The 26,126-nt window shown below is 38.4% G+C and overlaps 2 protein-coding genes and 2 long non-coding RNA genes across 6 annotated transcripts in view; 1 reads left to right on the forward strand and 3 right to left on the reverse strand.

The window, feature by feature from the left end:
- Positions 1–4,902: 4,902 nt before the first annotated feature.
- On the reverse strand, positions 4,903–16,924 carry LOC113057242 (uncharacterized). Its single transcript, XR_003277786.1, has 3 exons — positions 16,841–16,924; positions 7,043–7,130; positions 4,903–5,774 (listed from the first exon to the last, which is right to left on the reverse strand). It is a non-coding gene; the product is annotated as an uncharacterized LOC113057242 (long non-coding RNA).
- LOC113057241 (peripherin-2-like) lies at positions 14,018–17,968 on the forward strand. The gene is made up of 3 exons (XM_026224484.1): positions 14,018–14,985; positions 15,832–16,078; positions 16,814–17,968. Exons 1-3 carry the CDS (start codon positions 14,405–14,407, stop codon positions 17,012–17,014), a joined length of 1,029 nt encoding a protein of 342 aa, XP_026080269.1. The 5' UTR covers positions 14,018–14,404; the 3' UTR covers positions 17,015–17,968.
- On the reverse strand, positions 16,992–19,677 carry LOC113057243 (uncharacterized). The gene is made up of 3 exons (XR_003277787.1): positions 19,409–19,677; positions 18,228–18,305; positions 16,992–17,067 (listed from the first exon to the last, which is right to left on the reverse strand). It is a non-coding gene; the product is annotated as an uncharacterized LOC113057243 (long non-coding RNA).
- Positions 19,678–20,975: 1,298 nt separating this feature from the next.
- Positions 20,976–26,126, reverse strand: part of LOC113057244 (E3 ubiquitin-protein ligase UBR2-like) — a 37,404-nt gene continuing 32,253 nt past the window's right edge. For all 3 annotated transcript variants that reach the window (XM_026224486.1, XM_026224487.1, XM_026224485.1), the window contains 8 exons: positions 26,000–26,096; positions 24,850–24,980; positions 24,658–24,766; positions 24,507–24,563; positions 24,349–24,426; positions 24,057–24,227; positions 22,451–22,552; positions 20,976–22,365 (listed from right to left, as the gene is read on the reverse strand). In XM_026224486.1, coding sequence (XP_026080271.1) covers positions 22,224–22,365; positions 22,451–22,552; positions 24,057–24,227; positions 24,349–24,426; positions 24,507–24,563; positions 24,658–24,766; positions 24,850–24,980; positions 26,000–26,096 — 887 coding nt within the window. In that variant the 3' untranslated portion in view covers positions 20,976–22,223. The remainder of the gene's footprint in view (positions 22,366–22,450; positions 22,553–24,056; positions 24,228–24,348; positions 24,427–24,506; positions 24,564–24,657; positions 24,767–24,849; positions 24,981–25,999; positions 26,097–26,126) is intronic.

Here is a 26,126-nt window from a genome sequence, read left to right on the forward strand (position 1 = left end):
GCTTTTAGTGCTTGCTTATAGATACTTAAATGGCCTAGCCCCATCCTACCATTCTGATCTTATACAACACCACATTCCATCCATGTCTCTGAAGTCTGCTGACCTTATGTTGCTGGTAGTCCCTTGAGTAAGCCTGAAGCACAGGGGAGATCGTGGTTTTGCAGGAGCTTCCTCTAAACTCTGGAATGCACTACCATTGTCAGTGAGGATGGCCCCAACTGCTTTTAAAACCAGTCTTAAAACACTTTTTTAGTAATTGTCATTTAATTCAGTTTGGGAGCTGTGGTTTTTGATTCATGACCCTTTATGTACATCACTTTTGTCAATTACTGCTGTTTATAAATGTGCTAGAAATAAACTAAACTAAACTTGAAACCCAAAGCACACCATTGTGCAAGGCAATGAGATCTGCATGACTAATATCAATCGCATTTTCTTTAGAAAACATAAAAAACCATAAACATAAGCTATACAAATTATTTCAAAACAGTATAATTGAAACTTCTTTTGAACATTTATAAGAAGTACATGTGCACATTATGGTAAATTACCGTAAAAGTGAATAGTCTTTTCCAGCAAATACATAACCAGCAAATACATAAAGTATATGTCATGTTTGTTCTGTATTTCTGTTTTGCTTGAATTAGACTTTGTTTAATTTTGCTCTGTTCCCAGTTCAGTTTCATGTGTTAATTCATCTGATGCCATCAAGTGTAAATAGTAACTGAAAACCATAAAAAAAAAAAAAAGTAGATATCGTACAGTGGAAATTACTCCACTACACTTTACAAGTCATCAATTCCAATAACCACTACTTATGTATGCTGATTATAATAAATATAGACTCAAAGATGCACTGGTCAACGAGACATGCCTGTGAAAATTGTAACATTGTGGAGAGGAGAGGGAAAACAGGCAGAGGCAAGGATCTATGTGCTGGTATTTAATGGGAAAACTACAACAATCAATAAACCAAAAACCACAGGAGTTTAATATAGAATGATGGGCAAACATACAACCACTGCCTTCGACAACTTACAAGGAGCTAAAGAAACACTAGGGCTATATATATATATATATATATATATATATATATATATATATATATATATATATATATATATATATACAAACACACACACACACTTAACAAGATAACAAGACACACCTGGGGAGACTTACCAGGGGGATCTCCTAAAAGTGTAATTTGGAGAATTTGGACAACTTTGATGAACTTTGTTTGATCCACTTCAAATGTTGACTACTATATACACCCCTCACAAATAAATCTAGCAGTTTTATTTGTTTTTGCAACCCACCGCTGACAATATGCTGTTCACACAAGCAATGGCATTCTGTCTTTTTTCTGGTAAGATACCATTTACACACAAAATACCGGTATGTGATATAAATTATGAGAAATTGAATTTAAACACTGTGCCATTTTTTTACCCACCTTTATTAATGAATATATATATATATATATATATATATATATATATATATATATATATATATATATATATATATATATATATATTTGTTTTACTTTTGGGTGACAGATGCATGGGGATAATCACAGAACACAATGAAAAAAAAAAGGCTTGAGCAACTCTTGAGCGTGAGACACTGAAAATGCTGTGATAACGGTCAACCGCCTGTCTATCATTACAGTAATTTACTGGTTATTTAAGAACTTCTCAAATAATAATAAAAAATTAAATAGTAAAAAAAAAACAGTCAAGGCATCAGTAGTAGGATGATGGTGAGATGGTCTCCATTTTCCTAAATATACTTTCTTGACTTCATGCTATGATTCAAAATTTGTGAGGCTATCACGTAAATATCCACACTCCAGCATATTCTAGCGTTCATCTTTCCTCCGAGTCTCGCCATTATCTCCACTTCCTCTCCAGACAGTGACCTTCCAGCTTTCTGTCTTTCTATTTTCCTCACTCTCTCTCCCCCACTTCATTTTTCTGTTCCCATTTTTCTTGGCAGATGACATCTGCTGATGATCTAATGCAGCCGCTCATGTCCAAATTCAACAGAATAAAAGCAGAAGTGCTCACGCCGAACGTCTTTTCTCCTCATTCGTTTCAAGACAGACAGCCTGCCTGGCCTTTAAAACCTCACTTCAGTCATTTTCATTGCTCTCTAAATATTGCTGATGATGCGCGTTGGATGTGGGATCCAAAGATGAATTTTCCACTGAGTCAAGAGATCTAGTGCAAAGAAACACGTTTATGTGTGGGTACACTGCCTTCGATGCAGTAATACCCAGCACAAATGAAGCATCTCAGTTTATATGTTCATTTATAAACTGTGCTAAAGAGAAAATTGGATGCATTGCTAAATGTGTGTGTGTACCCGTAGACTTGTTCTCACTCACCTTCCACAACAAAAGAGAGCATTGTTATCCTGTAGTCCCTTACCCCACCCCCTCCGGCTGGTCCCAGTGCAGTTCAATTGGGAGCACTCCGCTGGGACCACACTTGTTTACTTTTCTGGGATCAGTTAAAATCATGCATGTAATAAGGAGAAAATGGCTTTTAAGCCTGCCTGTAGGAAACGGTGCCCGATGAACCATTATCCCTTATTAAAGACAGAGCCCGCAGTTGGAGGAGAGACAGGAGGACACAGCTGCCCACAGATGGAGGGTCTTACTGCCCTGCTGATCTCTGTTCAGTCTGACGGATTACAAAAAATGTGAAAAAAAAAAAAAAAAAAAAAAACATGCCAGGAGAGCAAGTTACTACTGAGGTCCAGGGATGTGTTTCATTCAGAACTTAAAATGGTGCTGTATGTGACTGTTTGACTGTATTAAAACATAAAAAAAAAACATGTTTGCTGATATTTATTCAACTTTGAAATGTGCTTTCCATGTAAGAATATGCTTTTGTCCATGTGATTCCGCCTACTGCAATTTAGCCAATAATATTTTACCACCCTGGGTTTCCAGTTGCTGGACAACACAGGGTATTGCAGCCACAGAAGCCAAAGAATTAACTGGGTCAGAAAGAAATGACAGATTCTACCCGACAGATTCTCTGCCTCAGCATCCATTTAAAAATCTTTAGACCTCAGGCATATTAAAAAGCTATATAAACTCATCAACTTAAGTTTAAAGGGGACATTAGATGCTAAATTCACTTTTACATAGTGTCTAAACATCAATGTGTGTTGGCAGTGTGTAGTTTTGCAGTGTAAGTTTTTTTTTTTTCTTTTAATGAATCTTTGCAAATCTTAATAATGTGCTAGTTTACAAATGGGGCTAAAGTTTACAGTCTCTCAAAGGACTGCTAGTTACCCCACTGAAGAGAGGGGCGGGGTGAGCAGAGCTCATTAGCATTTACAGGGACATGCACCGAAACTGATCATACTGGTTTTAACAATGTAAAAAGGGTGTTGTTTTACACTATCATTAGCATCATACCAACTTGTGGAATATTGGCATCTGATGTCCGCTTTAAGGCTCATCACCTTTTATTGTCAGTTGTGCTTTCTTCCTGTTTCAGGTCCTCAATCTGGCAACCCACGAGAGTGATGAATCTAAGGCGGGGTGGGAGAAACAACTCTCTCCAGAATTTAGAATTTGGACTGTTTCAAATGCATGCTGTCATTTACTGCATTACAGCGCCTTCAACTAAATACCAATTACTGAATATCCAAAAATGAAAATTCCACTTTTTCACTTATCTTAATGTTGTTTGAAACTGTATGACTTACTGTCTTTCTAGGAACACAAAGTGAGACATTTTAATACAATGACGATAAACTAATTCAAAATCCTTACATGTAAAATCACCATCAAAATATCATAAAAGACATCTATATGACTTGAGCTCTGTTTACCAAGTCTTCTGAAGCCATCTAATGGCTAAGAGAAGCACAAACTAAAATTGAAGTAGTCATGAACATACGTACTATCTCTAGGAGCCATATTTAAAAGAGAAGCAGCTTTTCTTATTTGTGAACAAATTTCACATGAATCATTTTACAATGAATCAGTTGATGTGGTCCACAAAATCAGTCTAATTGAATCTCAGTCCTTATAGAAAGGAGATTTCTGACTGACATGCACTGAGATAAAGATCGGCTCTACAGCAGGACACTGTATCAGCTGAGTGCTTGATTGACAGCCTAATAAAGCCTCTTTTGATAAGACATTATACTCGGAATGCTTGTAATACTTCTTTCAAGGTAATATCTTCTGAGCCCAGTTTGACAGATTTTTCAATTAAGATGTATTTCAAGAATAGAAACAAAAAGCTGTCTAGGGTGGACGCCTGCTGATTTTCCTGTATTTAAACTATTATGAAAATGTGATTGGATTAGACTTAAATGACTGTTCTGTGTCTTTCCAAAAGAAGTACAAACTTATGAATCTCTGAATTTTCTTTTAACAGACAACTTGATTTGCTCAAATTTTAAAGACAAACATCACATTTATTTGAATTATTAGTCTATAGATTTTAGTTACAATGCATATCTTTAAAAATTATTTTCTTAAAATGTGATTTTTTTTCTCCCGCACTAAGCCAGAAATCTCCACATCAGAACCACTTATAATTCAGTTTTATTCCAATCCAACCTTTGAATCAAAAATGTCAACAACAAAAAAAAAAAAGATTTTGAACCTGGCTTTGTCCAGTGATGAGTTTATGCTCAAATGCATGCACATTAGTGCACATTTAATTAGATAGTGACTAATCTGCATATTTAAACCAAATTCAAGTAAACATAAAAAAATAAAATAGTATGTCTACTTTGTAACACATGCAAAATTTTCTGAATACATGGAACACCTGGATAACCTACTACAATCTAAAATATGCTAGTGCATATGTAAATGTGCATTTCTGAAACACAGACTAAATCTACTGTGCAACAAAGCGGACCTGAGCTACTGCCTGCACAACTGAAAAACAGTTTACTACTTTCACTTAGTTATTCCCGACCCCTGCCTTGTGCATGTGTGACAGGTCTGAGATAAGACCGCTCAGCCCTGCTGCTCATTAGAGCTTAATAAAGAGCAGAGGTCAGCCCGGGGGAGTGAACGCATCATCAGAAAGCGCCCCGTGCTCCTGCTGTCACAATGAAGCCTTTTTTCCCTTTATTAAACAATGTGCTGAATCCTCGCACACACCGTTTTGAGCGGGTCGAGTTGGCTGAGCAGGTCTGTAGGGCTCCACAATCCAAATATGTGTGTGTGTGTGTGTGTGTGAAATGTTAGGATCAGCCAGGGGAGACAATTCGGAAGGATGATTTGGTGGGAATGATTTATCAAAAATATGCAGAGCAGAACTTGGCCTCATACACCATACAGTACATCTTTATTGGATTAAAACAGGAGAAAAAAAAAAACATATCCTGAGAACAATTTTATGAATATATCATACTCTGTTATTCCACGCAGTTCAACGCCCTGCTTGTTGTAGAGACGCCATTTTTAGCTTTGTGATTCATTGGGGTCAAAGGTGCAAAGCCAAAGATCAAGAGCGGCCATGTTGTTTCCTGCCCAAGTAAAACCAGGCCAAAGCACGCACAACAGGTTTAGGTCTCTTCTCAGATAAAGTCTGTCAGATTTATTGCTGCTCATTTTCACCTTCGCTCGAGGCCAGACATTCAGCTGTAGAGTGCTCGCTCTCATTTGGTTTCTCTTGAGGGAAGTGTTCAGTGCCTGCTCTCATCATTTCAGTCCACAATCTATTTCTTGTCTCATCTCTGCTCCTCTGCATCTCCTTCAAGTCTCGTTTGGCTGCACACGGAATCTTGGAACGGAGACAAAGAATATAATCTGAGGCCCAAAGGTGGCTCCCCTTCCAAGGCCCCTTCTGGCAATTGAGAGGATATATTCTCAAAGCAGGAGTGTAACTCAGAATGTAACAAATCTCTTGGAAGGCACTCAAGTGCAACAGTCAGGTCTCCTTTCAGCTCAAGATAAGGAGTCTGGAGGCTAAAACAGACTGCTTTCCATGTTTTTTTTTCTCTCTAATATTTTAGGACTGATGTCTTCTTCTGTTATTCTCCATTTTCGTTCAAGCCTTTTCCCAGCCAGTCTTAGAGAACATGTTGGACATTCTACCATATACTGCATTGCTAGCATCCATATCATATGGATAACAAAATACCAATATAAGAGACCAGATCTAATGCTAGATTTTTGATAGACTGAACTTTCTCAGCCGCTTTGACATGACTTTTAAGCAAAAACTTTCAAGGTGATTTTTTGGAGGATGTGATTTTGCAAAGTAAGACATGTTCTTGGATCAACATTAATGCCCAAAAATATAGATTTAACCCACACTTACTCATGTTGCTTCAAACCCGTAAGACCTTTGTTCATCTTTGGAACACAAATGAAAACATTTTTGTTTAAATCCGAGAGCTTTCTGACCCTGCATAGACAGCAAGGGAACTACCATGGTCAAGGCACAGAAACATACTAAGGACATCATTAAAATAGTCCATGTGACATCAGTGGTTCAACTGTAATTTTATAAAGCTACAAGAATACTTTGTGCTCGAAGAAAATAAAAATAATGACTATATTTTCGACAATTTATTTTCTGCCGGGACAGTCGTCCGCCATTATTGAATACCACCACGATACCTTTGCTTTCTATGGAGGGTCAGAAAGCTCTCAGATTTCATCAAAAATACCTTAATTTGGGTTTCAAAGATGAATGGAGGTCTTACAGGTTTGGAAAGACATGAGGGTGAGTAATTACAGAATTTTCATTTTTAGGGTGAACTATCCGTTTAAATATTGTGATAATATTGTGTACTGCCTTTTAAAATTTTTGCTAAAAAAAATAAAATAATAATAATAAAAATATATACGTACACACACACAGTAATACAGCAATTATAATTCAATTATAATTCAATTAATTATAATTAATACTGAGAATAATGAAAGTCTCAAACTCAAACTCACACACATACAAAAATAATAATAATAATAATAAAAAGTAATAATAGTAATTCTTAAAAGATCCTAAAATAGGCTTAATTTTCTTTAAGCAAAATAAATTACCTGTAGGTTTCTCAAGCGTTTCTGTCTCCTGCTCTTCATTCATGCTTTCTGCACTCCTTCCAGACAGCCAACAATCCACTGAGTGATCCTACAAAGACGCGTTTGTGAGTGTCATGGATGGTATTAAAATCTGTTCTATATGTTGTTGCAGCTGTATGGGAACAGCAGGAGGCTACAGTGAGTCACTCTGTCTCTGATCAGGAAGGCACGAGGAATGTGCTCTGACCTTGTGTAGAAACATTTAATCCATCTTACAAGGAGCGCTTTCATCATATAAACTGATTCTCTTGTATCTGTGCATCCTTAATTCTTGGAATGTGAATTTATAGGAGAGAGTTTTCACAAGTTTCACTAGATTTACGTGACCATATCCTAGTATCTATGAGGTGTGTTGAGAATGTTTGCTGTGGCAGGCCCCCAATAGCTGGGTCGAGAGTGATAGACAGTAAAGTGCTGGGCCCATTAACAGCTTTATTCCACCCCTGACATAAAACTGCCTGACGGGGCTCGGCTTCACACAGCACTTTTTGCCGCCTATTTGAGCAGTTCATTGTCAGAAACAAGGTGAGAGGTGTTCTCCAATGACATTTCTTCACCCTTTCCTTGAATCAACTTATTCTTGGCTCATCTTTGTTCACTGGAATGTTCACACATTCTCAGAAATGTGTATTACAACTTATGGCATTTCAGAATTTTGCTTTTTCCAATGTTCTACAAATGTTTAAAATTGTTTTAAAAGGCAACTGTAAAAATCAAGGTTCCAAAAGGTCTCTTTTTTGCAGTTATGTCATAGAAAAACCATTCTGGGTTCCAAAAAGAACCTTTCAGTGAGCAATTCTTAAAATAACCAACTTTAAAAGAACATTTTAATTATCCTTTTGTGAAATGGAAAGGTTCCATGGATGTTAAAGGTATATTATATATATATTTATTTAAAAGAGTCTAGGTGTTAGGGTTAGGTGTCAAATGTTACCCAAACCATGAATATATTACAGTTGTGCTAAATTAGTCGTGTTGCGACTTGATTCCATTGTGTTGTGAAGATTTCGTTGTGTTGCGGCTTGTTTTCTTTGTGTTGTGCCGATTTTATTGCGTTGCGGCTTGTTTCCGTAGATTTAAATGTGTAGTCAAGATTTTGTTGTGTTGTGGCTTGTTTTGTTGTGTTGTGTAGATTTTGTTATATTGTTAGATTTTGGGCCACTGGAACATTTCCATCGTACAGCAAAAAAATAAAAATAAAAATAAAAAAGAAAACCATTAAAGGGTCAGTTGTTTTGAAATTTTCTGCCTATGAGATGTTTTCTACAGAAGTCACATTCTTAGTCACAATTGGTAATGTCCACCCCCCCACACAACCTCTTAACCTTCTAGGGTTAACTTAATGTCACTCACGCTGACATCAACTCGACGACCCGCTGGATATTTACAAGCAGGGGTCACGACAGGAATGAGCAGGTAGACCTTGAAACAGATTGACAGGCCAGAGTGACGATTCAATATGTACCCGAGCGGCAGCCATGTTTGGACACTGCAAAGATATTCACAGGCACAGATACACACCCTGAGAAACCCTTCTCACATGTACGCTCTGAGTCACGCTAAAGAAAAATCTGCCTCTTTGCTGGACTGGCTGTTCGTTTGTTTTCACTGGACACAAATTTTCCCCAAATTGATGCAATTCTATTGATTAAATAATGATCCGTTTCCTCCCATCAGACTGTCACTCTAAACGCTCCAGTCTTTCACATGTGTCAGCCAGTCTGGGGGAAGGACTGAGGGCTGGATGTCCATCTAGAACACAGATGCCTTTTTAACTCCTTATATATTTCTCTTTCAGTGTAATATCTATCAAAGAATCTATTGTACACCTTCAACGAAAGTTGCTTTTCTTTTGAAGGTCATAAAAATGAACCTTTAAAGAGTCTGGAAGGTTAAAATGTTAAAATGCACATACATTTCAATGTCACAGTCGCCATCTAGTGGACATGAAAAATGTGAAACTAAAAAAAAAAAAAAAAAAAAAAAAAAAAACAGAAGAGAAGAACAAATTTATATATATAATATATATATATATATATATATATATATATATATATATATATATATATATATATATATATATATATATATATATATATATATATATATTATTTTTTATTTTTTAAGATCTTTTAGTTTTATAAGCAAATATAATGTTATTAAAGCTATATATAGTCCATTATTACCATAATCCATTGTTTGCATAGTTTTGATTAATTTGAAATGCTATGTGAAACATTATAAACTATTGTGTACCAAAACATGTGGTTGGAGTGTATTTAATATGTAACGTAAATATACACAGGACAGCAAACACAGTAGCAGATTTCAGTATGAGAGAAAAACAAGCAATATACAGCGATAGGCTGTGGGTTTATAGCAGAGGAAGACGAGGTGAGCGAGGAAAGGGGCTGCAAGAATAGCTTCAATGCCTGTTACAACAACCCAAACTACCAGCCTGTAAAAATAAATCACACATCTGCTTCCAATGAACCCCTGACATATTAATGCCCTTGTGCTTGTTATGAAATTCTTGTAATGCCCCCACTACCCCCACCCCACCGCTCCACGTCCAGGGCACAATGTGCATGTGTCACCAATCCTTCTCTTCAGCTTCCTCTGTCTGTTCATCATTACCTCCCACTTTTTCACTCTCTGTCATAAAGTTACAGACACAGACCATCTATATCTCTAATGTACTATCTATCTATCTATCTATCTATCTATCTATCTATCTATTTATTTATCATGTGTAAGAATAATAGGCAGTGTGGGCTGGCAGAGAAATATTTGAAAGCTCATGAAAGCAAGCGGTGTTGCCTTCATGCATAAAAAGGGCTTTCAGTGCAATAAGATTATGAGTAAACAGATTATGCAGTCTGTTCTTAGCTCTCAGCATTATCTTCTGGATAGCAATCCAGAGCAACATGTGGCCCTTGTTAAAAGAAAAATATCTAAATGAAACACAATAGCAGGAAAAATGAAGCTGCAGCCCTTTGAAGTGAGCGTGAATCTGAACTCCGCAGCTAATTGTCCACAGACAAACTGACAGGCCCTGTTTATTTATCTGAGAAAGAACGGTGTCCTGCGAGGAAGAGTGGAGTCATGTGCTCCTCTCTCAGGAAGAGACACAGCTCAAAACTACTCAAATGCCCAAACTTGTATTTCTTCATATGTTAAGTTTTCATATTTTATAACAGAGTTTTTAATCCATTTACAGAAATTGACAGTCTGAACTGATTCACATTCTGCAAGTAATTTACCAACACTACAAGCATTTTTGCTACTGAAATCAGCGATGTTATTAAAGCATTAAAGCATCATTTACAATTTTCAAGAAACTAAGGACTTAATTTCACTTTTTTTGGAAAATTGATGGCCAAATACAGGTCCTTCTCAAAAAGTTAGCATATAGCGATAAAAGTTATTTATTTTCCATAATGTAATGATAAAAATTTAACTTTCATATATTTTAGATTCATTGAACACCAACTGAAATATTTCAGGTCTTTTATTGTTTTAATACTGATGATTTTGGCATACAGCTCATGAAAACCCAAAATTCCTATCTCAAAAAATTAGCATATTTCATCCGACCAATAAAAGAAAAGTGTTTTTTTAATACAAAAAAGTCAACCTTCAAATAATTATGTTCAGTTATGCACTCAATACTTGGTTTGGGAATCCTTTTGCAGAAATGACTGCTTCAATGCGGCGTGGCATGGAGGCAATCAGCCTGTGGCACTGCTGAGGTGTTATGGAGGCCCAGGATGCTTCGATAGCGGCCTTAAGCTCATCCAGAGTGTTGCGTCTCTCAACTTTATCTTCACAATATCCTGCAGATTCTCTAAGGGGTTCAGGTCAGGAGGGTTGGCAGGCCAATTGAGCACAGTAATACCATGGTCAGTAAACCATTTACCAGTGGTTTTGGCACTGTGAGCAGGTGCCAGGTCGTGCTGAAAAACGAAATCCTTATCTCCATAAAGCTTTTCAGCAGATGGAAGCATGAAGTGCTCCAAAATCTCCTGATAACTAGCTGCATTGAACCTGCCCTTGATAAAACACAGTGGACCAACACCAGCAGCTGACATGGCACCCCAGACCATCACTGACTGTGGGTACTTGACACTGGACTTCAGGCATTTTGGCATTTCCTTCTCCCCAGTCTTCCTCCAGACTCTGGCACCATGATTTCTGAATGACATGCAAAATTTGCTTTCATCCGAAAAAAGTACTTTGGACCCACTGAGCAACAGTCCAGTGCTGCTTCTCTGTAGCCCATTTCCTGCACACGCCTGTGCACGGTGGCTCTGGACGTTTCTACTCCAGACTCAGTCCACTGCTTCCGCAGGTCCCCCAAGGTCTGGAATCAGTCCTTCTCCACAATCTTCCTCAGGGTCCGGTCACCTCTTCTCGTTGTGAAGCACTTTTTCCTTCCCACGGACTTCCCACTGAGGTGCCTTGATACAGCACTCTGGGAACAGCCTGTTTGTTCAGAAATGTCTTTCTGTGTCTTATCCTCTCGCTTGAGGGTGTCAATGATGGCCTTCTGGAAAGCAGTCAGGTCGGCAGTCTTACCCATGATTGTGTTTTTGAGTAATGAACCAGGCTGGGAGTTTTTAAAGCCTCAGGAATCTTTTGCAGGTGTTTAGAGTTAATTAGTTGATTCAGATGATTAGGTTAATAGCTTGTTTAGAGAACCTTTTCTAGATATGCTAATTTTTTGAGATAGGAATTTTGGGTTTTCATGAGCTGTATGCCAAAATCATCAGTATTAAAACAATAAAAGACCTGAAATATTTCAGTTGGTGTGCAATGAATCTAAAATATATGAAAGTTAAATTTTTATCATTAGATTATGGAAAATAATGAACTTTTGTCACAATATGCTAATTTTTTTAGAAGGACCTGTAAAAGGGCTAATTACTATCATTACAATAGTCAATCAAAATGCTGTTTTGTTATAATCTCTGTGAAACAACAAATGGAGAAGTTTCTAGAACCTGGGCCACTGAAAAAGTTGTGAGAGAAACTTTAAGAGCTTTGAATATGAACCTCTCATATCATCAGTCATTACAACTATATACTGTAGTACTCTCTCTAGTATATATAAGAAATTACAGCAATGTACAGTTTAAAAGAAAAGGTTGTTTTACACATTTGAAAGGCACTTTTGGAAGGGGGTACTATTTGTATTCATATTTATCCCTTTAACAGTATAATAAAAATGAACTCCCATTGTTAAAACAACTCATGCGGTGATTAAAGCCCCTCTGCATTGTCATGGTAACATTTCAGGTGAGGATAGTGAGGGAATTATGTTGTCTTTCATTGCTGCCTTTGCCAAGGGCGATCCAAATGGCTACACTGACACGCAAGTGCCCTGCTTCCTCCAAGGTGCCCACTTCATGGGTTCTGCCTTTCAGTGCGAGTAGGGCATAATAATGTTCACCTCCATTGGAATTTGCCCACTATACAAGAGGTCATCACAAAAAGGAAAACCGTTTATGCTGCTCATGGCATATATGTTGAGTTCAGAATGCCTCAGATTAACATCAGACAACCAAAAGAGTCTCCCCGGCTCACCTACAAACAGGAATACACATGCACCCTTAAGCCTCAATATAACAAGCTACTCCAACATTTCAGTTGCTGAGGTAGAAACATTGCGTGCTATTCATCCAGTGCCTACGTGTCCCTCTAAATAGATCGGACAGTAAGTCACTCAAATACTAACGGTACTTCTAATCTTGTCACATGTGACCAATGCACGCTAATTACAGTGGTGATGCCCACCCTTTGGGTTCTCTTATAGACACAGCTGCAAGACAACTCTACCACTCAACAAATGAGCTCTTAGCCTAAAGTCAGGTCAACTGCTCTTACAAGAGACCCTACAAGAGACTTGGGGTCAATCCAGCAAAAGTCTTAATCGTCACTTACTGCCGCTGAGCCAGAATGTTTAGGTATTTGATTAGGCTTACGCAAAGTGGCGAAGAACTTAAAGTTCACTACTAATTAGAAGAGCTTGTGATTGCTTCAAATAGGGTTAGTTACAAGCATAGAACATTGATTTTCTCTTCACGGCAAATGAGCTCATTGCTCTTTGATAAAGTACGTCAGATTGACATGGGGGCAAAATCGGTCTGGATGGGTTTTACAACTGGAAGCTTCAGTCTTCCCATGAATTGTTGAGAATTAAAAATGAGCAAACTACTGACATCAAAAATGTGGCTTGATCACAGTTCATCATGTAAAAACCACCTCTAAGGGAAGAAGAGATGCTTCTGTCCATAGCTTTAAATTTTATACGAGAGGCTTGACCAGGCATAAGGATTTTTCAATTACAATTCTGGGTGATAGAAATCTTAGGAGACCTATACAACTTTGTGTGGATTTAGGATAAACATTAGGATAAACGCATCAGTCAGGTGAGGGTCAGATAAATTCTTTGATACAATCTTCTAACCTTGCAATTGATTTGGTTTGTTTACATTTAGCAGAAGTACAGTATCGTGGCAATTAAATGTCCCCCTTTTAGTATTTCAGCAAAGTGGATTAAAAAATAATAATAATAATAGTGCATTTGATGATTAAATGTATGATCATTATAAGTTTTAAAAGTTCTTCTAAAATAAAGCGGCAGAAATTACCCATGTTTAAATGTGTTATTTGCGTAATGAGTATACTAATATAATAATCACAGACCCCCAACGCGTGATTGGAGTTACTTCCAGTCTGAAGACTACCCAGAGATACCCCAGAGCCAGGCAATACCAGCAAGTAAAAGAGGAAACTGATGCTAAAGTAACTAACCAATTACAGAGTAAGATAAGGGATTAGAGTCCTCAGCTCATCTGCAAATGGGATCAGCGCTGATTAGTGGGTTTTAGGATGACGTAGAGGAACTTGATTCTACAATCACACAGCTCCTTAGCCGGCCACCCCCTTTTGCAGGGAAGGAACCATCAGGAAAAGCCACGTAGCCCCCCAGCTGGTCAATTTGGGTGGATTTATGTGAAATCTCAAAGGAAAAGGGCAACAGCATGTACTTTCTTGAATTGTGGGTGGTCAGAATGGATAAGGAAAGGGGAATTCTTGCTACTGCACATTCCACGCTTGATGACGGATTACTAAACTAAACTTCTGGACTACAACGTTTCTGTTCAAGGTCTTCGAGAATTTCCACAAGGGAAAGACAAGTTGAATCATAGGACAACTTGAATCATACCTCTGAAACAAAGGTAATCATACTAAAGAAGAATAACTCTGAATATATTGTTCTGACTCATTGAATCACAGAGAACAAAAAATAAATACAAAATGGCTTTGATGCCTATAAAATTTGACTTGGCCAAGCGGGTCAAGCTGGCCCAAGGACTGTGGCTCCTGTACTGGCTCTGTGTGATGGCTGGGATCCTCATCTTCAGCATGGGGATTTTCTTCAAGATCGAGCTACGCAAAAGAAGCGAGATGATGGATAACAACGAGAGCCATTTTGTGCCCAACCTACTCATCATGGTGGGACTCGTGGCCTGTGTTATCAACGCTTTTGGGGGCAAAGTGTGCCATGACTCCCTTGATACAATCAAATTCACCAAGTGGAAACCAATGTTGAAGACCTACATGAGTGGGTGTGTGGTTTTCTGCGTCGCCCTTTTTGTCACGGCTCTGCTGTGTTTCTTGATGCAGATCTCTCTGCATTTCGCCCTGGCTGAAGGCCTGAAGAATGGAATGAAGTACTACAAAGATACCGACACGCCAGGACGATGCTTCATGAAGAGAACCCTAGATATGACCCAGATTGAGTTCCGCTGCTGTGGCAACAACAACTACAGGGACTGGTTTGAGATCCAGTGGATTAGCAACCGCTACCTGGACTTCAGCAATGATGAGGTTAAAGAGTGAGTACTGACTTTAGTACTGAGTACTAGTGGAAATGTGTATAAGATGTGGAAGAGATTCTTGATCATTTATATACATTTTCTCTTTCATCTGTTGGCTCGTGACATCTGAATTTCAGTCTATCATTATCATAGCAAAATGTGTAAAATAATAACTGTTACCATAGATGTAGTCAAATTCAAAAGGCATCAGTCACTGGACATTATTGGGAGGAGGTAATGAAGCCTGATATTCACTGGGTTTTGAGGAAGTTTAAGCTTGATTGAGAAAGTAAGGCACCTAAACGGATAGAGATCAATTGATGCATATTTTACTCTGACCAAGAGACACTTTATTATGCAATAATTTTATGATAACCAAGACAAAAAAAAGTATATAACAAATGTTCTAACAATGTTTTCAAAGTCTCACAGCAGACCCCCTGGAAACTGGAATCAAATTTCAGAGTTTGTTTTGAGAGATTCCTAAGTAGATTATTGGCTGGTGGGTTTTATAAAGAGGGAAAGGGTTAGAGGGGGCACATGGGTCCATAGATTAGATAACATGTCAGGATCCTGTTCCCAAGTCCTTTAAGCTTACCTTCCACACCAATCATAGAATTGTGCAATCTACTGCCTCCCATAGAGTTGGTCTCAATTGTTACCTCCCATTTAATTTAAAAGAGGTCTTCTTATTATTATCAGAATGGAGTCCTGAAGTTAATATGGATATACAAATTTGTTGAGTTATGTTTCTAAGCCTGCAACTTTTGAAATCTTAATTGCTACCACAAAGAATATGTCCCAGTCAATATAAATCAAATATCTGCCTGACCGTTCAATCTTTCAATCTTCGCAATTTCTTAGCCGGGTCCAGAGCAACGTGGAAGGCAAATACTTGATGGAAAGCGTTCCCTTCAGCTGCTGCAACCCTGGCTCTCCTCGCCCTTGTATCCAACATCACCTGACCAACAACTCCGCTCACTACAGCTATGACCACCACACTGAGGATCTAAACATCTGGACCAGAGGCTGCCGTGAGGCCCTGGTGTCCTACTATGGGGGCATGATGAACAGTATTGGTGCTTTTGTGCTGTTGTTCATTATTATGCAGGTGGGTGTGGGAGAGGGAATTGAACCCAAAGTTGAACACAGCTACCTCATGACATTTGACTTTTTCACTAGATTACACTCTTGGTGGGTAACGAGTGTGCTGCTAGATTATAAAGTGAGCCGCTAGATTATAAGGTCAGTTGGTTCGTAAAGCGTAATATAAATAGGTCTGAACGAATCAGATTAATTATCTACTTAATTGATTTGATTAACACACTGCGTTGATGGCACGACATGATATAGGTGACAAAGCAAGTAAGAAGTTTACAAATAACATGCACTCGACATATTTACATTTTCCTTTACAGAACTTGTCTACATTACTACTACCTCCAAATACACTGAAACCATTTAACAATGCATACATAGTTTAGTAGATGGGCACAGCAAACTGTTGTTGATTGCATAATGGGACACAACACCAAATGTGCAAAAAAAAAAAAAGTAGTTCAAGAGAGTTAACCTTAGCTTGAACCGAAGGTGTAAATCCTAAGATCTTGTTGCCAAACTGGATATTTCCTGGAACTCATGTGGGTCAAAACATCAGAAGCACACAACAATGATGCTGTATTGAGCATATGAGAAATTTCTAAACATTCATCAACCTAAGGAAACCCTCATGTGGGCATAATATATTCCAAAGACGTAATCACTTCCAAACGGAAATAATATATGTTAAACATGTTTAGTTCAACTGTGAAACGAAGTTAAGTTAACCCTGAATGTTTTGCCACAGGCTGTCGTGACTGTTGGTTTGCAGTACCTGAGCACCTCACTGGAAACCCTGGCAGACCCAGAGAATCCTGAGAGCGAAAGTGAGGGATGGCTGCTGGAAAAGAGTGTGAAGGAGACACTTTCTGACATCATGACCAAGATCACGTCGCTGTTTAAAGGCAACCAGGTACAGGAGGCAGATGCAGAAGCGGCTCCAACATAAATCTGAGAGAGCCATGCCCCCTCCGTCCCCATCATGTCTGTGGATACTCCCACCTTTGGAAGAAGGAATGCATGAAAGTACACCTACATTTGAAGGAGATTCCAATCGATGTGGATGTACACACTACAATGTAAATACAAATAAAATGTATGTTTATTTTTTAATATTTTAAGAAATATATCTGTAAATGTTCTGATATTATCATCTAACCATATCTGATATTCCGGCCAAATAAGCCTCACTTGTCCACGTCTGTCTGTAGCAGTATAGAGTTTGATCCTTATATTTCCAGTTTATTGGTTAAGCGGATGTTTAACCCGACAGCCTCACACATACAATAAGACATTTCAGCATAAAGCCAGCAGGCGCTATTATAAATCACTTTTCAGTAAGAAATCAGTTTTCTTGAAGGGGTCACACGGCAGCTTTTTAACCGGCAGCTGAGGAAAATGTGTGTTTTTGTAAACGTTCAGTCACCTCCGAGACCTTAAAGTGATGGAAACAGTGGCACACCTTGCTTTGTACACAACGCTGCCTTTAACAGGCCTTAGGTTGTCTGACGATTTTCAAAAGCACGTTGATGGTGATCTACTGGAGAGCAGAACTCTGTAACAATGGGGAAACTATTCTGTAACAATAGAATATTGTACTCAACATGTTCACCATTAATGTGTGTAGGTCTCGGGTTAAATATCTGCCTCACAAACAGGCTTTGTGCTTCAACTTCAGTGCTCTGTTGGACATACAGTTGTGGGACAACTAGCTTGTAAAAGATTTTAGTCAGTTGTGTGTGATTTGTTAATCTAAGTCAGACAACCCAATCAGTTGTATTCTTTCTTTCTCTCTTTTTTTCATATAATTTGTGTGAATTTTTAATTTTCACAGGCAACTCTTTCTGTATATTCGATCTTGACTTTGCATTAATGTCAGTTTTTGTGGATTGAGCAGATCATGTAGGAAACTCCGTTTGTGAGATAAAGATGTTTAATTAGATTCTGTGTTAGTTATTTTTCGCAATATATATATATATATATATACTATATACTATATACTACATATACTGCCATTTACTTTGGTGTTTAAAATACTTAAAAGAGTATATAAAAGATTTAAATATGAGGGGTGAATGTAGGGTAAGGTAATAAGTGGCTGTAGAGCTGGTCACAGGTGAATGATGTTTGGACAGCAGTGGCCCAGCGGGACACAGCTTTACCTGATTGGATGAAGAGAAGGAAATGGATTTCTCTAAATGAGGCTTTTGTCCTGCTCAGAACACCCATCCTCAGAATACCTTTGGACAAAAATACAACATTAACTCAAATGCTTTTTCAACATTCATATTTTAGTTAACCTGTATAAATATGTATAAGGGAACATGAATTATTTAGAAACATTCTGTTTGATGAAGTGCAGAATGGCACACTACAGTCAATGCTTTTCAATGACCTCGTTACATTTATATATTTTGAGTGCGTAGGGAGACTGACACGATTTACATAATTCGCAGTTCTTCATGACAAAGGGCAATTTCTGTACAGCAATATTTATATATTGTATTATTTAACATAACCAATTCCACTTTTAAAAAACTGCTAATAAGTGACAGAGGTCTTCTACAAGATAGCAAGATATGCATATATCAGCATCTTTAAAGAGATATTCCACCCACAAATTGAAAAATTCATTTACTCACCCTCGTGTTGTTCCAAATCTGTATGAGTTTCTTTCTTATGTTGAACATAAAAGATATTTTGATGAATGCTGGTAATCAAACAGTTATTAAAATCGTATTTCTTTCCCTATGGAAGGAAGTGGGGAGCAACAACTGTTTGGTTCTTCAGAATTGTTCAAAATATCTTCTTTTGTGTTCAACATAAGAAAGAATCTTATATTGGTTTGGAACGACAGGAGGGTGAGAAAATGATGGCAGAATTTGTTATTTTTGGGGGGTAAAATATTCCACTAAATAAAATTCTTGTTAAAACATTACTTTCCGTTTGGAGAAAAAATGAATGGAGGTTGGGAACCCCGATGGTTACACATTGGTAAATTTCACAAAACCGGTTTAGAACGCGACATAATTAAAAACCCAGTCAAGATTTTTTTTTTATTTAATTTTATTTTAAAGACAATTTATTTATTACATTGAGACTTTGTTTTCATCATAATTCCACACAAATAGGCTACTCAATTCAGTAAAATTAATCCATCCATTCTAGGAGAAATGGACTAAATTGGATATTAATATTTAGCACTACTTAACATTAAAGTTAAGTAAAATTAAATAGGGTGAAAACGTCTAACTTTGGGTACAGTTAGTGAGCACTAACAGGACATGCGTCACCTCACACCTGGTATTTTCTCCAGTCCTGAAGTCCATAAAGTGTGACTGACCTGATAAGAGCAGTTAATCAGCTTTGCAGAGCAGCTTACCCTCCCAGGTGAAGCTCTGGGACAGGTGGGTCTCACACAGGAGCAGAAAAGAAGCACTACTGGAGCATACATGTAACCCTAGCCTCTTGTACAGGAAGTTGTTTTTGAACTTCCCAAGATTAGCAGCAAAGACCAGCCAAAAGATTAATGACACAAACCACTGTCAGTTTTCTGAACTTTGACGGGTGGCAAAGGAACCGGGTCAGTTTTAGGAAAATTTAGACTAGGGGTGTCAAACTCAATTCCTGGAGGGCTGGAGCCCTGCATAGTTTAGATTCAACCCTAATTAAAGACACATGATCCAACTAATCAAGTCTTTCAGGCTTACTTCAAAGCTACGTGGTATTTGTGTTGAAGCAGAGTTTGACACCCCTGATTTAAAGCTTCATCTTCAGAATCTAAAGTTATAATCTGCAAAAATGAAATTCCCTTCATCAGTTGCAGCCAGCATTTCATTTTCTATCTTGCTAGTCAAAACACATAATGTGGCAAAAAGGACCAATAAAGAAACAGTAGATTTTCAAAGGCGAACATTCTTTATCTGTAAATTTCTTTAAACATGAGATTAAAGATGTAAACTTAAATGTTCTAATTGTATGAGAATAGGTAAGTTTACAACTAACGATAAAAACACAGAGAAACAATATTAGAATGATTTCCCCTAGATGATTAACCATGATCTACTACACTGATGGTCATGCAAAATCTGACAAGACGTTAACAAGCGAATGTAGTAGCTAAGTCCATTGTTTTTTTGCATAGTTTTTTTTTTTTTTTTTTTTTGTAAATTTTTGCATAATTGGCAATATTTCAACTTTTGACGCAGGTTTGGCATAAAGCATGCATTATAATATTTGACTGAAATGTTTGTATTGCTCCGTTAGCCAATTTACAAAGATGTTACATTTTGTGAGGAAGGGGTACTGGATGTAAGATTATTACTGGTCTATTGGTTTTCTGTTCAGTTAAACTGTGTTACGCATAACAGTTACTGTAAAATCAATTTCAGTTATGAAAGTGGCATATTTTGATATTGGGCCTAGTTTTGTAAATCAGATCTGGCAAACATGATTAAAAGAGCAATTGTTCCTGACGTGAACGGGCAAACATCCTTTGCTCACCCAAATAGATCATAGTGTGTTGGTGAAATATATGCAGAGATAATTGTTTATTCTGGTTAATTATGCCACCAAATAATAATTCAGTAGTTCACAATTTATAGTTTCAGTTCGAACACAATTACTTTTGAGGAACTGACTTAGTCAAAACCTGGTCTAAGACTCAGCGACTCCACGCCGTCAGTGAGCTGGAAAGATCTAATCCTCTTTATTGCAGCGTTCCTGGATGCACAAGAGATTTAGATAGAACTGGAGCACAGTTAAGAAGAATTGTAGTCAGCAAAATGGGTCACACATTAGCTTGCATGAGGCCACTAAATCTACCTGTTCTGGAACACAAAGAACTGACTTTACAGCATTAAAACACTGACAGGTAATCAGCTTATTAATAACTCACAACTCATTCATTGTGTTTCATTCACAACACAGCACAGAGTCTTTTTCTTTTTTTATTTCATTAATGTTTTACAATATAGTACAGTGTACCCATTTATACAAGCATTCACATATTAACAAGTCAGTTCGTGATGTGATACACTTGCTGCAGCCACTGGAAGTGTCTCAGGAAATATGCTCACCGCATCAGAAACAGGCTTTTCATCGGAATTGCATGAGACTTGAAAACTTGTTTCTGAAAGAAGCAACGGTGTGTTTTAATCAGTTTCTGCGTCTGACAAATCAAACTTTTGATTTGGAATAAAGCCCCAAGCTAAGGCCACTATAAAGGAAAAAAAAAAGAAGTCTAAAGCAGACCAAAGTCGAAACTGAAAATGTGCAGCAGTGTCAAGAAACAAATTGTCCAAAATCACAACACGCGTCAAAATCATGTTTAAGAGTGGAACTCAAGTTCAGTTTGTGGAAAGCATGATTCCATAGATCAAGGTCGTATACAACACACAGCCGCGAGAAACACATAAATTACATGAGTCACAAAAGAACGAGAAAACAAACAGTCATAAAAATGGACCACCTTAGAAATCCATCATATTAGAAACATACAAACTAAACCCGTACGTAAAAACTCACTCGCGCAAACACATACAAAACTCAAACAAACAGAAACCAGGCATTCAAGGACATATTCATGAGCTCCCGGATCGGCTTGCAATTGTATGAACATGAGAACATTAATTACGTGGCCTTAACAAATGTATTGCAGCATGCCAGATGACGGGGGCAGAGAGGATGCTGTGTATTCTACAGGTGCCACTATCACTGCATGGGCGTTCAGGGACATCTGTGCTTACTTCAAGAGCAGCACCACCAGTCAATTCCCAAGTGATAAGAGAAACCTTCATATTTAAACAAAATACTTTGAAAATAATTTAATATTACTTGGAGAAGAAATTAAATAGCATTCCTATTAAGAATATCTGTGTTTTGCGAGGGAACCCATATTGATGGGGTTCAATACCTTGGCTATATGTCTTTTTAAATATGTATTTATATCATATTTAAAAGAAAATGGAAAGAGAAATCCCCCCCCCCCAAAAAAAATGCAAAGAAACTTCATGCATTCATCCACTGTCAGAAAGATGGAGAAAGGGGTGGAGGAAGAGCAAGAGGCCTTGGTGACATCGTGGCAACCCCTAGCTCTGCTGTGCGGGTCCCCTTATGTGTTAAGGGTGGGCGAAGGTGTGAGAAAGCATCACGTGACTTCACAGGTGCTGCCAGTCGATGCCCACCAGAGTCTGATTGGCCTCCTGAGCGTGGCCGATCTCCTCCGTGATGCTGTGCTGGCGCCACAGCTTCTGGATCTTCCTGTAGCGCTCTTGGCACAAGTGTAATGGGTTTCCCCGCCTGAAAAATGGAAGAACACAACAACCGATCTCACACGTCTGTCAGAAATAATCACATGCATGAAATATCAGCGATAGAGGCATACCTTAGCCCTTGGTCTGTTTCCCCATAGTCGTCCAGGTATGGGGGAGCATAAAAACAGCCCTTAGTTCTGCCAGCCAGGAACAGGACCTGGCTTTCCCGCACCCTGACAAGAAACACATTCAAATGAAATGCAAAAATCCACAAGGTTGAGATGCAGCGATTTGACCACAGTTGAAGAGCATGACAAAGTGATGGTCTAAAATAATCAATGCTAAAACCACTGTAACTGTAATGCATTTATGAAACCGCAGCAACAGCAATATGGCCAATAAAGCCTGCTTTGAAAAGAACTGGTGTAAGATTTACACTGAAACCATTTTTTACAAAAAGGTTCAATTTGTTAACAGTTAACAAACTTACAATGAAAAATACTTTTAAAGCATTTACTACCTGTAGTTAATGCTGATTACAACATGACTAATACATTATTAAAATCAAAGGCTTTATCTATGAATGTTACTTGAAGTATTTAGAAAATGCGTATAGTAATAAATACTTAAAAAATACGGTAAAAATGTATTGCTCATTGTTAAAGTTGGTTAATGTGTTAAATAAAATATCAAATGGAACCTTTTTGTAAAGAGTGACAGTGAATTTTTACAAAGTAGCAGCACTGCCTTGCCGAATTTAGACAGTATTTTGCAAAAACCATTCAAAACACAGAGTGTACACTTACATTGCGCGAATTCTGGACTACTGTGTGTTTAGAGTGTGTTCTTTCACTGCATGATTCAGTGACAGTCTATTAAAATGCATTTAGAATGATCACAGATTCAAGACAGGCTGAAGATCTAAATTTATACCACTTCATATAGTTAATCATTATCACAATTTTCTCCAAATATTACCGTATTTTTCGGACTATAAGTCGCACCCGAGTATAAGTCGCATCAATCCAAAAATACGTCATGATGAGGAAAAAAACATATTCAAGTCGCACTGGACTATAAGTCGCATTTATTTAGAACCAATAGAAAACATTACCGTCTCCAGCCGCGAGAGGGCGCTCTATGTCTTCTATGCTGCTCAGTTCTCCTGTAGTCTACACTGAAGACATAGAGCGCCCTCTCGCGGCTGGAGACGGTAATGTTTTCTATTGGTTCATTTCTCTTGGTTCATGTCAATTTAATTTTGATAAATAAGTCGCACCAGACTATAAGTCGCAGGACCAGCCAAACTATGAAAAAAAGTGCGACTTATAGTCCGGAAAATACGGTACCATGATTATAAATGTGATCTGGATTTTTTTTACGACAGTTCAAGAAACAATTTTTACTCTATTTCACCAACAAAAATAATTCTAAACAAGCACAACACTGTTTCACGTGTCTGAGCATCATGACGATGTTTCGTTCCTGAATGAATCACCTGTTTAAATGACTCGGTTATTAACAGTGACTTGCTGCCCACCTACTGGCAGTCTGAAATTAACATTCAAGTATATTTTATTATTTAAATAATTTCAAATATCAGAATTCAACATTTAGGTTTTAATATATCAAAATATTATTTATGCATTTGTAGCCACAAAATACATCAGGACCCAGACACAAAAGGGTAACCCAATAATCGTTTTACCTTATCCTTTACACAACAGATGCACAAACCTGAGGAAGATGCCGACTCCGGCTCCGCAGGCGAAAGTGTGTGCGGTGCATGCGCCCACATCCTCTCCTTCCAGCTCGGTCTGACAGCAGTAGCTCTGAGAGCACAGCATAGCACCACACACCAGACACAGAGTAGGAGCGCGAGACTTATCCCCTCCAGATTTAGGACACCTAGATGCCACCAGGATCAATAGATCATCGTCTTCACAGAACTAGGAGCGCATGACTCCGTAGAGAGCCGGCAGGTCTTAGCTAGTAATCGCATCTGATTCATAAAACGGAGGTGACTCACGTGAAGCTGGAGGCCTGGTTTATTAGGGCGCTGTAGTCGCCCGGCAGCTCTATGAGATTATTAGACTCTCTAGGAAACCTTAAATAGGAAATGGAATAATAGTGAACACTTGAGCATCGGCTGCAGTAAATTCTTGAGCGTTGAGGAGCGGGACAGACCTGATGAGAGCCACGCTGCTCTGAAGACCCTGCAGCACACCTGGATGAGAGCACCACCTGCAGAGCACCATCACACCACGATTCATTAAACTAACATCTGATCATCATGTTACAGTTTTCAGAGATGCTTTACTAGATTAGTGACGGTTACCCGTGCAGCAGAGGTTCCATGAGCTCCCGATTGTTGTAGAAGAGCTGGAGCAGGTTGGAGGGCAGACACAGGTATCCACACAGAGCCTCCCATTCACCCGCACCTAGAGCTGAACACACAGTCAGCATTAGATATTATCCCGCGAATGGAAGAGCGAGCCGGTAAAATGTCTGTATTGTCTGAGTCCTTTACTATGTAATTCGGGTGGTGTTGGAGCTCCGTTGAGATGGTGGAAGAAGAGAGCGGCTGCCCTCAGATAAGGCAGGATTCCAGCTTTCACACAGCGCCACAGATGCCAGCCTGAGCTCACCTCATGCAGGCCACTGAAACACACATACAGCACCACAGATTAGGCTCATACAAACCTACCGTATTTTTCGGACTATAAGTCGCACCTGAGTATAAGTCGCATCAGTCCAAAAATACGTCATGATGAGGAAAAAAAACATAAGTCGCATTTATTTAGAACCAAGAACCAAGAGAAAACATTACCGTCTACAGCCGCAAGAGGGCGCCCTGTGTTTTCAGTGTAGGCTACAGGAACACTGAGCAGCACAGAGCGCCCTCTGGCGGCTGGAGACGGTAATGTTTTCTCTTAGTTTATTTCTCTTGGTTCATGTCAAATTAATTTTGATAAATAAGTCGCACCTGACTATAAGTTGCAGGACCAGCCAAACTATGAAAAAAGTGTGACTTACAGTCCAGAAAATACAGTAGTAGAGGTGAAACAGTTGCCCTAAAAAACTAATCAAAGCCTCTGACAGTGGCAATATTTATAAAACAGACATCACACGTCATCATCATCATCATAATAAACATGGCTAACAATGCAAAACGTCTTGATTTTTGTCAAATGGGACTCATTAAGTATTGGTTTCATTTGATTATGTCATGAAATGATATAGCTACCGTAATTTTTGGACTATAAGTCGCACCTGAGTATAAGTCGCATCAGTCCAAAAATACATCATGATGAGGAAAAAAATATAAGTCGCACTGGACTATAAGTCGCATTCATTTATAACCAAGAGAAAACATTACCGTCTCCAGCCGCGAGAGGGCGCTCTATGTCTTCAGTGAAGGCTACAGGAGCACTGAGCAGCATAGAGCGCCCTCTCGCGGTTGTAGACGGTAATGTTTTCTATTGGTTCATTTCTCTTAGTTCATTTCTCTTGGTTCATGTCAAATTTATTTTGATAAATAAGTCGCACCTGACCATAAGTCACAGGACCAGCCAAACTATGAAAAAAAGTGCGACTTTTTGCATCTGGAAAATACGGTATATGAATTATAAAGTTGGTCGCACTGTGGCTGAAGTGTGTGTGTGTGTGTGTGCTTTCACCTTCCCAGATGTGACCTGAGTGTGTTGTAGAGCATACACACTTTCTCCTCCTCTTCCCTCTCTGCTCCTCCACTCTCCTGCTCCATCTGCACCTCCTCTGATGGAGTCAACGAAATCATTTATGAAG

Source organism: Carassius auratus, chromosome 38 (genome assembly GCF_003368295.1).
Source record: "Carassius auratus strain Wakin chromosome 38, ASM336829v1, whole genome shotgun sequence".
Classification (NCBI taxonomy): domain Eukaryota; kingdom Metazoa; phylum Chordata; class Actinopteri; order Cypriniformes; family Cyprinidae; genus Carassius; species Carassius auratus.